The sequence below is a fragment of the Miscanthus floridulus genome, chromosome 5, assembly GCF_019320115.1.
Source record: "Miscanthus floridulus cultivar M001 chromosome 5, ASM1932011v1, whole genome shotgun sequence".
Classification (NCBI taxonomy): Eukaryota; Viridiplantae; Streptophyta; class Magnoliopsida; order Poales; family Poaceae; genus Miscanthus; species Miscanthus floridulus.
Genome location: NC_089584.1, coordinates 107,694,116 through 107,708,830, shown reverse-complemented (window position 1 = coordinate 107,708,830; position 14,715 = coordinate 107,694,116). Strand labels below are relative to the sequence as shown.

The 14,715-nt window shown below is 48.9% G+C and overlaps 1 protein-coding gene across 1 annotated transcript; it reads left to right on the top strand.

Moving 5' to 3' along the window:
- The first annotated feature begins 1,273 nt into the window (after positions 1-1,273).
- Positions 1,274-11,983, top strand: LOC136450431 (probable glutamate carboxypeptidase LAMP1). The gene is made up of 12 exons (XM_066450864.1): positions 1,274-2,435; positions 2,518-2,585; positions 9,268-9,349; positions 9,784-9,876; positions 9,950-10,102; positions 10,280-10,348; positions 10,584-10,671; positions 10,758-10,847; positions 10,940-11,028; positions 11,172-11,288; positions 11,390-11,530; positions 11,624-11,983. The coding sequence occupies exons 1-12, from the start codon at positions 1,410-1,412 to the stop codon at positions 11,804-11,806; spliced, it is 2,199 nt and encodes a 732-aa protein (XP_066306961.1). The 5' UTR covers positions 1,274-1,409; the 3' UTR covers positions 11,807-11,983.
- The last annotated feature ends 2,732 nt before the right edge of the window (positions 11,984-14,715 follow it).

Below are 14,715 nucleotides of genomic sequence, written 5' to 3'. Positions count from 1 at the left end.
ATATTGATTGTAGCTATAACCTGCGAGTATATTGGTTGATTAAATGGTTGTCAAGTAATTGACCTAAAGACATGCTATTTGAGAGCCCGGGACATAAATTTAATTATTTGCGTGTATGAATTTTTCTTAGCTTTATATTTATGCAATGACTAATTAAATATTTTTATGTTTTTTATAGAACCCCTAAATGGAATAGTTTTCGTTATAGGCCATGTTCGCTTATCTTATGAGCCGTTTTTCAGCGAAGAAACGGTGTTTTTCTCTCACAACAAATCAGTCAACGATATTTTTTAGCTTGGCTTTTCGCCAAGCGAACAGGGCCATAGCTTTCAGAGGAAGCCATTTCGAAATGGTTTAGCCCGGGGACTTAAAACATTGACTCTTTACAAAAAGGAGGTTTTGCGATGATATTTAAAAGCGATGATCTTTAAATGCTATAGAATTGATTTTTATCTTGGAGAAGAAACAGCACACTAAAGTTATTTTTCAGTGTAGAGTTTTATGACGCTGTTTCCCAAACTACCACATCATGTAAAATGAAATAAAAAAAATGAATAAAACATACTATCCTGAATGTATAGTTTCATTCACTAGTTTCATACACATTTGATTTCATGATTTATATAGAGTTAGTAATCATGCTAAGAGAGTTTCATTTAAATAAACTCGCTCCTCTCTTGCTAAAAACGATGCTGTCATAAAAAAAACACCTATGCGTAACGAAACTCATGAAATTTTCACTCAGACTCACCTAACAAGTCGCTGAGACCTAAATCGCCTTCTAAACAGGGTCAACGGTCCAGCCAGACTGAAACAGACGTAGTGGTAGCACCACGTACCACTATGACACCTGCTTCACAACAAACCACAAGCATCCCGTCAGTGTAACTGCAACCGGGAACGGAGCACGCTCACTGCTCACAATGTGTAAAAGCGAAAACCGTGGAGCACGAACGCGGACGGATCCTCTGCATCCAATCTACGGCCATGTTAGATTGCAAAAAATTGCAACATGATGAATAGTAACGCTTTCGTCTTATTTAGTAAATATTGTCCAATCGTGAAAGATTCATCTTGTGATTTTCAACTAAACTATGTAATTAGTTATTTTTTTTACCTACATTTAATGATCCATACAAACGGCTAAAAATTGATGTGACGGAAGGAGAGTAAAAAAACTTAAAATTTGAAGGTGATCTCAGCAAGGCCTACGGCGATTTCCTTTTCAGAAGAACTGAAGAAGGTACCGCGATTTGCATATTCTCCAGCGTTGGCTTGACAGCAACAGTCCAGCGGAGTGAATTCCTGTCCGGCGTGCGCGGAGTGGACAGCACCCGCTGCTTAGACACCGCTACCTGCCTAGCCGCCGCTCGCCACAGCAGAGCACACCGCCCACCAGCTCCGGCGCCATGTCCCGCCCCGACACGGCCTCGCTCCTCGCCCCCTCGCCGCCGCTGGCAAAACCCCACCCGCGCGGCCGCTTCCTCTGCCTCCTCTCCTCCATGCTCGCCGTCCTCGGCGCCTCCCTCGCGGTGCTCCTCTTCTTCGCGCTCCAGCCCGCGCCCAACCCGGTCCCGAACTACGAGGCGCTCTTCCTCTCCCTCGGATCCAACGACACCGCCGCCTCGCACCTACGAGCGCTCACTCTCCACCCGCACGTCGCAGGGACCAAGGCCAACGCCCTCACTGCCCGCTACGTGCTCGACGCGCTCTCCGCGCTCTCCTTCCCCGCCCACATCACGCCTTACTCCGTCCTCCTCTCCTACCCCGTCCACCGCTCCCTCTCCCTTTTGGCGCCAGGCCGCGGCGTCGTCACCTCCTTCTCCCTGAAGCAGGAGACCTACCCCAACGACCCCTACGCAGCCGCCGCCGCGGATACCATCCCGACGTTCTACGCGTACGCGGCCTCGGGGTCGGTCTCCGCGGAGGCCGTGTACGCCAACTACGGCCGCGAGGAGGACTTCGCCTACCTCGCCTCCCGCGGCGTGGACGTCGCGGGTAAGGTCACGTTCGCGCGGTACGGGAGGATCCACTGCGAGGACATCGCGCACAACGCGCGCGCCGCCGGCGCCGCGGCCGCGGTGGTGTACACTGACCCGCTGGAGTACGGCGGCGCACCCGATGAGCGGTGGTTCCCCGACTCGCGGTGGCTGCCGCCCAGCGGCGTGCAGGTGGGGAGCCTGTTCCGGGGCGTGGGCGACCCGACGACGCCGATGTGGGCGTCGTCCGAGGGCTGCGAGCGCGTCAGCGTGGAGGAGGCCATGAACACCGATGACATGCCGCTCATCCCGGCGCTACCGGTGTCGGCTCAGGACGCGATGGAGATACACAGAGCCCTGGGCGGGGCCGTGGCGCCGGCGGACTGGCAGGGCCGAGAGGGCGGCCCCGTGTACCGCCTCGGCCCCGGGCCGGCAGTTTTGAACCTAACGTATCTTGTATGTACAATTCGATTCGAGGCACCTTTGTCTTTTCGGTTCATTGCCTTGGGGCTTGACGCTATTGTTTTGGATTTTGCAGGGGAATGATACGATGGCAACAATTGAGAATGTCTTTGCCATTATCGAAGGCGCCGAAGAGCCCGATAGGTAACTAGTTCCTTTTTTTATCTTGTTATTATTAGGTAACAAATTCTTGGTGGAATGTGACGTTGCATCTTTCTGTTTTGTCAAACCTTTGAAGTTCACGCAGCCCACTTGGGCAGTTGAGAGCACTACTTTTGTAGTGCTTGATAGAGGAATGCCAATAGGCTTAGATTCACTTAATAGAGGATTACAATAGGGTTACATATATATATAGAGAGATAGACTAAACTAGAGAATTAAGAGGGGGGAAGTCCCAGGCAACATGCCGGGAGTCCCTAGGCGGCACACTGGGTACAAACCCAAGGGGCAGCCGGTACAACAGTAAATGATAGGAAATAAATACTCTAACCCCCCCCCCCCCCCCCCCCCCCCCCCCCCCCCGCAGTCGGAACGTCGTTAGGACGAACGTTCAGACTGGAGCGAAACTCCATAAAAACAGAAGAAGGGAGGTCCTTGGTGAAGACATCGGCGAACTGTGACGTGGTGGGAACGTGAAGCACACGGACAGCCCCAAGGGCGACCCGTTCCCGGACGAAGTGAAGGTCGATTTCCACGTGCTTGGTACGCTGGTGTTGAACGGGGTTGGTGGAGAGGTAGACGGCGCTAACGTTGTCGCAGTAGACGAGGCAAGCAGAATCCAGAGGATGATGCAGCTCCTGCAGAAGTTGCCGCAGCCAGGAGGCTTCGGCGACGCCGTTGGCAACTGCACGGTATTCGGCCTCGACGCTCGATCGTGAAACAGTAGGCTGGCGCTTGGACGACCAGGAGATGAGGCTGCCACCGAGGAAGACAGCATAGCCGGAGGTGGAGCGGCGGGTGTCAGGGCAGCCAGCCCAGTCAGCGTCGGTGTAGACGATGAGCTGAGTCGGGGCAGAGCGGGGAATGACAAGACCAAAGCCGATAGTGCCCTGAAGGTAGCGAAGAATCTGCTTGGCAGCAACGAGATGAACTTCCCAGGGATCATGCATGTGTAGGCAAACTTGTTGAACGGCGTACGCGATGTCGGGCCGGGTGAAAGTGAGGTACTGGAGAGCGCCCACAAGGCTGCGATATGCTGTAGGATCATCAACAAAGGGTCTGACATCAGCAGAAACTTTGGCACAAGTGTCAACAGGGGTGGAACAAGGCTTGCAGTCGCTCATGCCATGACGAGCAAGAATGTCCAAAGTGTACTGACGTTGTGAGAGAAACAGAGTGTCCTTCTGTCGCTGAACTGCCACGCCAAGAAAATGGTGCAAGGAACCAAGATCCTTCATGGCAAATTATTTCTTCAGTGCATCGATCACCCGGTGTAAGAGCGGCTGAGAGGAGGCTGTAACAACAATGTCATCCACATATAGGAGCAAGTAAATTGTCTCGGTGCCGCGGTGATAGATGAAAAGAGAGGTGTCGGACTTAGCTTCAGTGAATCCCAGAGAGCAGACAAGCAGCAAACCGGCTGTACCACGCTCGCGGTGCTTGCTTTAAGTCGTAGAGGGACTTGTTGAGCCTGCAGACATGTTCAGGAAGAGTAGGATCGGCAAAACCAGTGGGCTGAGAGCAGTACACCGTTTCTGACAATGTCCCGTGAAGGAAAACGTTCTTCACATCAAGTTGATGGATCGACCAGTCCCAAGAATGAGCCAGAGTGAGGACGGTGCGAACAGTGGCTGGCTTGACGACAGGGCTGAAGGTTTCGTCGTAATCAATACCGGGGCGCTGTGTAAACCCGCGAAGTACCCATCGAGCCTTGTATCTGTCCAGGGAGCCATCAGCATGGAACTTATGTTTGAAAATCCATTTGCCGGTGACCACATTCGCCTTGGCAGGGCGAGGTACGAGGTCCTAAGTGTGGTTGTCCAAGAGAGCAGCATATTCTTCTTCCATAGCCCGACGCCAATGATGATTGGTAAGAGCGTCACGATAGGACCGCGGTAGCGGGGACAGAGCCTCGGTGTGTAGGGCAAGACGGGGCTGCTGGTACCCAGATTTCCCACGAGTCGCCATGCCATGAGAATTGGCGACGGGCGGGATGGGAACAGCGCCGGCTGGAAGTGAAGGACCACTCTTGACAAAGCGCGGTGGAGATGGAATGATGCCGGAGCGTCGAGGAGGAGCCCCAGCAGGGGACTCTGGTGGCGAGTTGGGTGTTGGGGCGTGCCTGGTGTAGACATGAACGATGGGTGGTTTGTCGAAGTAGGAGGCCGGGGGCGCCGGCACAGGGGGCGTCATGGACACCGGTGCAGGGGCAGACTGCCGGGGGGGGGGGGGGGCCTGCACAGGAGGCGTCGTGGATGTCTGCGGGGGGGGGGGGGGGGGGCGCCATGGGCCGGGACGTCGGTGTGCCTGGGGTAGGCACCGAGATGACCGATGGCCGGGGCACGGGGAAACCCGGAGGAGGTGGCCTGGACACCTGCGTGCCCAGTCCTGGCATCGGAGTGACCGATGGCACAGGCTGGGAGGGGGTGCGCAGAGGCGCAGGTGCTGGCAGGGGACCTGCGCTCCTAGGGATACCTGCAGGAAGAAGGGAAACTGACAGGGAGTCATCATCAGTTAGAAAATCAAGCTCGTGGGTAGGAGGTGAGGGCCGACGAAGGGAGAAAGGAAACGTTGTTTCGTCGAAGACAACGTGGCGAGAGATGATGACACGGTTGGTGGCGAGATCGAGGCACCTGTAACCTTTGTGATCGGGAGAATAGCCAATGAAAACACATAGAGAAGAACGTGGGGTGAGCTTGTGAGGAGTGGTGGCGGTGAGGTTGGGGTAACAGGTGCAGCCGAAAGTCCGGAGGTCATGATAGGAAGGATGAGTGCCATAGAGCGCGAAGAGAGGGGTGCTCATTTGTAGAGTTTTGGTGGGGAGGCGATTGATGATGTGAGTGGCAGTGGCAAGGGCATCAGCCCAATAGGAGGGGGGCATGGAAGCTTGGAAGAGCAAGGTGCGGGTGACATTGTTGGTGGTTCGAAGCATGCGCTCGGCTTTGCCATTTTGCTGCGAGGTATAGGGGCAAGACATGCGGAGAGAAACACCTTTAGCAAGAAAGAAAGCACGAGACGCAGAGTTGTCAAACTCACGGCCGTTGTCACATTGCACAGATTTGATGGTGCAACCAAACTGGGTGAGCACATAGGCGAAAAAATTAGTGAGGACAGAAAAAGTGTCAGACTTTAAACGAAGAGGAAAAGTCCAAAGAAAATGAGAGCAATCATCAATAATAACGAGATAATATTTAAATCCGGATACACTGATAATTGGAGAAGTCCATAGATCACAATGGATTAACTCGAAATTATGAGATGCTCTTGACAAGGAACTAGTAAAGGGTAAGCGGACATGGCGCCCAAGCTGACAAGCGTGGCAGAGGGAGTCATCATCGGGTTTGCTGGAGATAATTGAAGAAGACTGGGCGAGGCTCTGAAGAGTGGCCTTGCCGGGATGGCCGAGGCGACGATGCCAAGTAGCTGGGGAGGGAGTGGCCACAAGAGCGCAGGAACCGGAGCGCGACGACGGGAGCTGCAGGGTGTAGAGGGGCCCTGAGCTGTTACATCGAAGGAGGACGTTCCTGGTACGGAGATCCTTCACAGAAACACCAAGTGGGTCAAACTCAACAGAAACGAGATTATCAGAGGTGAACTGTCTAACAGATAGAAGGTTTTTAATAATATCATAAGCTATAAGAACGTTGTTGAGATGAAAGGGACCAGGAAGAGTAGAATAGCCGGTGCCAACGACCGGTAAGGTGGCACCATTGCCTACCACAATGGAGGAAGGAAAAAAAGAGGATGGCGACATGGTGACCATACCAGGGTTGGAAGCGATGTGAGATGTGGCGCCCGAGTCGACAACCCAGTCCGAGGAACTTGGTGGCGGGGTGAGGGTAACGGTGCTGAAGGCGTTGGCGAGGGACTGGGGATCCCATGGTGACCATGCAGAAGGAGACAGCGGGGTGGGCGCCTGGTAGTACGCTGCAGGAGCTGGAGGACAGTATGCTCCAGGAAGAGGCATGCCCGTCATCAGAGCTTGCTGCGGCGACGAAGATGGGCCGACGCGAGGTGGTGGACCGCGAGGACCACTGTGGGCGGACCCTGGCCACATATGGATGGACCCGGTCCATGGGCTGAGGATGGAGGGCCACTGTGATCCGCCTGGCGAGCCGCTGTGCGATCCGCCTTGGCCACGGCCGCCGCGACGACGCCGGCCACGGTTGCTGCCAGGTGACACCCCCCGGCAGCCTGTGGAGGGCGCGGGAATGCCGGCCCAGATGGTGACGAGGAGGCAGGAGGCTTGCTGGACGAAGAGGCGAGGAGAGCTAAGGGAGGCGCCGAGGGAGGCGCCATGTTGAGCTCGGCCAGGCGGAGGTCGGCACGGACGTCAACAAACGAAGGGAACGGCCGTTGTCGAGTGACGAGCTGCGACATGAATTGGAAGCGCTCGTTGAGGCCACGCAAAACATTCAGCACAAGAGTGCGGTCGCTGATGGGCTCGCCAAGGTCGGCAAGAGCATCGGCCATACTCTTCATCTTGCGGCAATAATCATCGATGGAGAGGATGCCCTGGGAAAGGGTGCGAAATTCGGCGTCGAGGAGCATGGCGCGGGACTCGCGATTGTTCAGGAACTGCTGCTCAATCCCGAGCCAGGCCGCCCGAGCAGTGATGCCGTCATGCTCGTGGATGACGTCCAGGAGGTCGGAGGAGATGGTGTTGAAGAGCCAGGAGACGACCACACAGTCCATGCGTGACCATGTCGGGTCGGCGAAGCGGGAATCGTCACTGAGGACGTGGTCCTTCAGAGCGAATCGGCCGAGGGTGAGAAGAATGTAGCCGCGCCACTTGGAGTAGTTGGAAGACTGCAGATCAAGAACGATGGGGATCAAGTTCTTGATATTCTGGACAGCGGCGGCCTGGCTGTGCAGATGAGTAATGGCCGCAACTTCGGAGCGGTCGTCGTCGCCGTCCACGGTGTTGTCGTCCCGGAGGTGTTCCGGGCGAAGACGCTCACGGAGGGCAGCGGCCTGCTGTTCCAGGATGTCAGCCTGCGCGCGCTCTTGTTCAAGAGCAGCAGCGGCGGCACGGACGCGTTCCTGGGCAGCGGCGGCTGACTTGAGAAGATCAGCCTCCTCCTGGAGTTGCTGACTACGCTCGGAGTTGGTGATGCGCAAGGAGACGGCCTCTTCTTCCAGCGTCATGGCGGCGGCGAGGGCTTCGTCGCGAAGCTGAGTCGCGACGGACGCTGCTGAGGCACCGGAGGTTGAGCCGCCGGAGGCCATTGGCGCGGCAGCCGTCAAGGTGAGGCGCGGCAGCCGAAGCAGAGGCGCTGCAGCCGTCAAGATGAGGCACGGCAGCCGAAGCAGAGAGGTGGGCGGAAGCAGAGGGGTGGGCGGGAGGTGGAAAGGCCCAAGACTGTGATTAGTCTGATACCATGATAGAGGAATGCCAATAGGCTTAGATTCACTTAATGGAGGATTACAATAGAGTTACATATATATAGAGATAGACTAAACTAGAGAATTAAGAGGGGGGAAGCCCTAGGCAACATGCCGGGAGTCCCTAGGCGGCACACTGGGTAGAAACCCAAGGGGCAGCCGGTACAACAGTAAATGATAGGAAATAAATACTCTAACAGTGCTGTCGTTGACCTTATATACTAGATTATAGAAGGTTAAAGAGCGGTCTCTAAACTTATAAAGAGATGTCATTTAGATCTATGAACTTTGAAAATGTATTTCTGAGTCTCTAAAAGTGATGTACCACACATCCTAAACTTGTAAAATGGTACATGGTAAGTCTATTTGTGGACCATAGCGACCATTGCGGTGCATAACTTAACAAATTTAGAGACAAAAAATGTATTTTCAAAGTTTATGGACTTAAGTGGCATCCTTGACAAGTTCACGGACTGCTCATGCATTTAACTCGTTATTGTACAAAGATAAAAAAAAATGAAAGTATCTGATAACTCTTTTCGCTTGCCAAGAAAAAAGAAATTATAGGACCCGGTGTCCACGAAATTTCCTTCCTATTAGCTAATGATTTAAGAGAGTTAATAAGGAATTTATGTAGAAGAAAAAAATATGATGTCCTGTCAAGGTGTGCACGGCGTGGACGTGGTACTACAAAATTCTATAATCATGTGCTCCATATTTTTTTAAACCTGTTAGCATATCCTATACAGGATAGGGCCCACTTGCACATCGGAAGGTTCTGCAGGTACATCATTATTTTGGAAAATATATCTACTATGTAATTTAAACACTCTGACTTTTCATACATATTCAGGTTGGCTTGGGATGGCCATTGTTGGTCTTCCTTGTAATGTACAGTAGCTATGAAAATCTTTCCTTCAAGAGAAAAAATAGTTAAGCACAATTAAGAACCAGATGCATAAGGGCAAGCTCTTTTGTTCTTTTAATTTATTGGAAACTCTTTCACTGAAGGCTCATTTTATATGGGTAGCTTTGTAGTATCTCAGCCTCTCATGACTGTAAAACGATTTCCTTGAAAGCAAACTTTTTTCTTGAACGAACAAAAACAAACAATTAGACTCCGTCCTAGCCTCTGAGGTACTCACAGTTAAACAGATATTGAAGAAGTTTCGATCTGCTTATTTGCATATAGGCGTTGGCACAATTTAACCACATTGAATATTATATCTTTTTCTGCCAAAGATGTGACTGAACTTAGAATTTTTAACATTCTGTGATCTAGATATGTCATTCTTGGTAACCATCGCGATGCTTGGACGTTTGGTGCATCCGATCCCAACAGTGGAACAGCAGCTATGATTGAGGTAGTCGTCAGTTACAAAATGTCTTCTCTATACTTTAGTACGCTTTGTTTTTGTTGACCTACTATGCCAAAATACTGATTAAAGTAGTTTAGAGCAGGTACTAGCCATGTCCTCGTTTAATACCTAGAGTTAGGTGCCTTGCCTAGGTCTTCGCTTGTTGCTGAGGCTTTAACCCCTCCCCTTGTGTTTTTGAGGAAATCTGTGGTCCTGGCCGTTTGGACGTGTCTTGTACATAAAATTGCTTCCACGTAATTGAAAGGCAGCCATGTTCGTTAAAAAAAAAGTAGCCATGTCCACTGAATAGTAAGCTGAAGTGACTGAACCTTAGTTCCATTTCATGTTTCTATGCCTGACCTCAATATTGTACTGTACATGATACACGATCTGCTACTTATCTGGTTCATAACATGTTATTTCACTTTCTGTCCATCTAGTTAGCTCAAAGGTTTTCAATGCTGCAAAAGCAAGGATGGAGACCTCGAAGAACCATTATCTTTTGTAGTTGGGATGCGGAAGAATACGGACTGGTGTGTTTCTATCTCTGAACCACTCTTGTTCGTCTTTAAAACAGCAAGATTGATCACATTTGCATTTACTCAGACAGGTTCTACTGAATGGGTTGAAGAAAACCGAGAGATGTTATATTCTAGAGCTGTTGCTTATCTGAATATTGACGTTTCAGTCGTTGGTCCAGGATTCCTGCCTTCTACAACTCCCCAACTTGACGAGTTACTCCAGCAAGTAACTAAAGTGGTATGTCCATCCTACCTGAAACTAGTGATAATAGCATACCCAGGAAGAGGGAAAACATGATACTATAGTTAAACTTTGTTTGCTTTTGGTCCCCATGTTAGTAGTCAACAATATGAATATAGTATTTTCCTTGTTACGATGCCCAAAATTTAAACTGCTCTTTGTCAATTTGTGAAGGTTCAAGATCCTGATAATTCATCTCAGACTGTGTATGATTCATGGATTAAATCGAGCATTCCTCCTCGGGTGAGTTGTTGCAACTTGCTTATCCAACAGTCTACCCTCTGTGTAGTGCTGAGGACCCAGTTAGTTGTCACTATTATATAGTGATTGCATTGTTATCAAGCTACAAATTCCTTTGAGTTTCAGTTCCATCCCTATTCCCTCAAGAATTATGTGGTTTCAGGAGGGGAAACCACTTCTACTTCCTGACAAATTATATAACATTACTCACTATTCACTGCGTATCTCCTGCATTAAGGTTCTAAGACTAGGTGATGGAGGATCAGACTATTCAGCATTTGTCCAACATGTTGGTATTCCTTCGATGAATATAATTTTTGGAGAAGGTAATGCCCCTGCTCTTTGCTATTTGTGTGCTCAGTGACTTTTGTATTTTTCAATGAACTTTCCTGGGCACTTTTTGCTTTTGTAGGACCAGGATATCCGGTTTACCACTCCTTATATGATGACTACGTATGGATGGCGAAATTCGGAGATCCTGGGTTCCGTAGGCATGTGGCAGGTCTGCTCAATGATGCTGTTTTTGTGCATAATATTAGTTGAGGTGTTATCTGCGCCACCACGACATGGTAACCAAGATTTTTCATCTTGCAGCTGCTAGCATATGGGGAATGATGGCTTTGAGGTTGGCAAATGAAGAGATCCTACCCTTCAATTACATGTCCTATGCAATTGAGCTTGAGGTAAGACGTCTCCAGTGTTCACTAAATGTTGCTTCTGTAGAGGCCAGTAGAGCCACTCAGACACAGGGGACAGAGAAAAATTAACATAGATATCCTTGTTAATATGGAAACATGACGAAGCCCTAAATTTCTTCCGGTGGCAGGAATACACAAAGACGGTAGAGAATGAAGTGAAGGGAACAACTGTCACTTGTTCCCCACTGTACAACTCAATCAGGACTCTCAGGGCAGCAGCTACCAAAGTGAATAACGAACAAAAGGTACCTTCACTTGAGAATTGCTGCTCGAGTTATTGCAAAACTTACAGTCTACCATACTGCGTTTTGTGAACTGTGATGACTAAGAGACATGGGACTTTCAGGAACTTCAAAAGCAACTCTTGAGCAAGCAGCTGAACAAGGATTCACTGAAAATCCGACAGCTTAATGACCGGCTTATGCAGACCGAGCGAGCTTTCACTAGCAGGGAAGGCATCTTCAAGCAAGAATGGTTTAAGCATCTGGTGAGCAGATACTCATGCGCAAAGCACTCACCTTCCTCTCTGGAAATTGCATAAGGCTATAGTTATACTAACAGTAAGTGTTCCCATCCATAGGTGTATGGACCTTCAGATCAGAATGACTGGGATACTGCAATCTATCCCGGTATAGCCAATGCAATAGCCAGCGCTCGGAGCAGCAACACTTCGGAGTCGTGGAAGTTTGTACAGCATGAGGTCTACAGAGTGGCCAGGGCCGTGACACAAGCATCTGCTATACTTAGTGGTCGTCTGACATGATTGGATTCAAACCATCTTCGTTAAAAAGAGGAGATTGGAATCGTCTATTAAAAAAACATTCAGACAAGAGAACTGCTGATTATATTAAAAAGAAGAAGTTACCCGGGCTGAGTCTACAACCGAGCAACAATAACCTTAAAAGGGTCAAGCAGCAGCAACAACAAACAAACTAAGCTAACAGCTATAAGCAACTAACCATGGTGGCCGAATGGATTGAGGCCTCAACACATGCCATCTCTTCATAGCTCTATACCATTTCTCTCAAAAACTTATGCGTACAACCACGGCCACACCATGAGGACCAACCACCCCTAGTCGTTTATCATGTTGTGCCACTATCGCCGTTGTCAAGGTGATAAGCCATCTTGCTCACGCCGTTATTACCAATGGAGGCAACGATGTCCCACACCGCTCTAGTCATTACGATGTAAAACTAGACGCAGTTCGCTGCAAGCTATGAAGCTACCATGCCATCAGGAGGACAACATTTACACCATATCGACCCAGAATAAGTCATCGTCATGCTTGCGTCGTTGTACCAACGATGTCCCACACCGCTATGGCCATTGTCGTGCAAGACTAAAGATATTGTAGTTCATTGTCGTGCAAGACTAAAGATACCGTAGTTCGTTGCAAGTCATGTAGCTATCATGCTATCAGTAGGACAACATTTACAGCATACAGGCCTAGAGAATAATCATGACATGCTAATTGTGGCAGAATCGTCCGAAATAACACGCTTACGGAGGTGCTCGTCTTCCACCAGACACTAAGCACCCCGAAAACAAGCTACAGTGGGCGGTATCCACCAGGCACACCCCAAGGGAGAACCTGAAAGATCCACATTTTTTTTCCAATGATCCAATAATGAGAACGAGTTACAATACTTGTTAATTTCATACATCAGAGTTTCTTAAAAGTACATTATTACAATACCAAATATCAGAGTGCGGAATGATAAACAGCGTAATTTAAAATAAACATCTAGCGATAAGAACGAGGATCCGTCTGAGCTCACCAGAAGAATCCTCCACACAAAGGTACTTCTCATGCATCACCTGCAACAGGGGTAAATAAACCCTAAGTACACAATGTACTCGCAAGACTTATCCGACTAGTGGGAATAATTTCCCGACTCCAAAAAATATGAGAAGCTTTATGGTTTGCTGGTTTATTTTAGCAGAAAGCAATACTAATAGTGAGTCCTTATTTATGTTATTATTATCAGCCGTATTAAGTTATCATCTAGCCAGTCTATATAAGCACTTTCTACTTTCAAGCAAGGGTTGAGCAATTAGTTCTATTTCTTCTCCTTTCAACTTTCAATTCTTACTACGGTGCTAAACCGCAGACAAGCCGTACCGGATTTCCCAGCGATTCGCGAATCAATGTGCCCAGCTGGGTGCCCCGAAGACACACGCCCCGCTTGCACCCTAGGCACAAGCAGGACCAACCCATCACTCTCCTGTCCTAGGTGTCCAGGTCCCCGTCCAAACTTGGACTCCAAGCCCCCACTTCTGAGTCCCGGACTCAGTGCGGTGCAAGGACCTCCACCATCTCCGCCTCCAATCAGTCGGTTCGGAAAGAGCCGGATCCACGACAAGAGAGCAACAAGCCTTCCCTACATCCATACCCAAGTATGTGCTCGGGACAATAGATCTATGACTTGCCTAGAGTCATATGCAACGACCGGTCCTTAATCGACACGGATAGGGAAAAGTATAACCAAGTCATGCCCTGTTGGCCGCAGAACACAACCCCTTACACCCACCAGTACCCAAACCATATCCCTACCCTGTCACCATTTTCCTTTCCATCATTTTATCATGAGTGATCATATTTTATTACCTATTGGCGAGTAACGGTAGGTTACTCACGCTACCGATATCCTGAGCATAGCAGCTACTCGACCTGTACTAGTAGGACTCATAGGTAGATATATTTATGTATGTAGTTTCCATAAAATGCCTGTAACTTAAATGCACATCATAGATATATATTCAGTGATCATTTAAAATAGGGGTTATGCACCGGGGCTTGCCTTCAGCGGGCACGGTGTCAGCAAAGTCAGTGACGGGCGGCTCTAGAATGTCCTCCTGCATGAGGATCTCCTCCTCGTACTCTTCGACGACTTCGTCATACTCCTGCTCGCCGAAGGTCACGATCTCCAGTGGCTCGTTCTCTATATGCATGCAGTGATGATGATGCAATGCTTAGTAATACAGCAACAACAACTCTTAAAATAAGAATACATCTACCAAGCTACTAAGCTAACTCTAATGACTAATACGTAAAGTTATCTATTATTCCCACTAAACAGGTATGAAACATTTCATGTATTATCTTAGCAACTAAAGGCATCCTTATTGTTAATATCAATTTACTATATATATGATAAAACAAGGTGCACTAGCTACCATATTTATCAACCTATTCTAAGGCCACAAAAAATTCAGTGAGCACATGATAATACAATGAACCTACTGTAAAAGAATTCTAGGGCTAGTACTTCTACCAATGCATCACAAAAATTCATTCTCTAAATAACCATAATAATAATACGTATTTTGAAATAATAAAGTAACCCTAAAGGTATCACTGAACTGCGTGAACTAAATACACTAATAGGTAGATCATGAATTTTGGAATCTAACAAAATTTATTTCACAATAAATAAATTCAGATGAGCTCTAGAGTTGAAGAAAATGATATTATTGGAGAAGGCTAATCACGTAATTAAACTTGTTGACTTGCATATGGCCGTGGGTCTAGGAATAATGGAGAAGGAGAATGAAGAAATCCTTATAGGTTAGCTACCTCGATCGATTACAGCTAGGAGAGGGAGATCGGCAGAGCGCAGCCTTCCTAGGCAAGAACAGAGGAATTCGATTTAGAGAGTAAGATGGTGA

Bases quoted from the DNA above. Each gene is read 5' to 3' on its own strand.
- LOC136450431 (XM_066450864.1), top strand. From the start codon at position 1,410: ATGTCCCGCCCCGACACGGCCTCGCTCCTCGCCCCCTCGCCGCCGCTG. The intron at 10,672-10,757 runs GTAATGCCCCTG...TTGCTTTTGTAG, and splicing joins GAATATAATTTTTGGAGAAG to GACCAGGATATCCGGTTTAC. The intron at 10,848-10,939 runs GTCTGCTCAATG...TTCATCTTGCAG, and splicing joins GTTCCGTAGGCATGTGGCAG to CTGCTAGCATATGGGGAATG.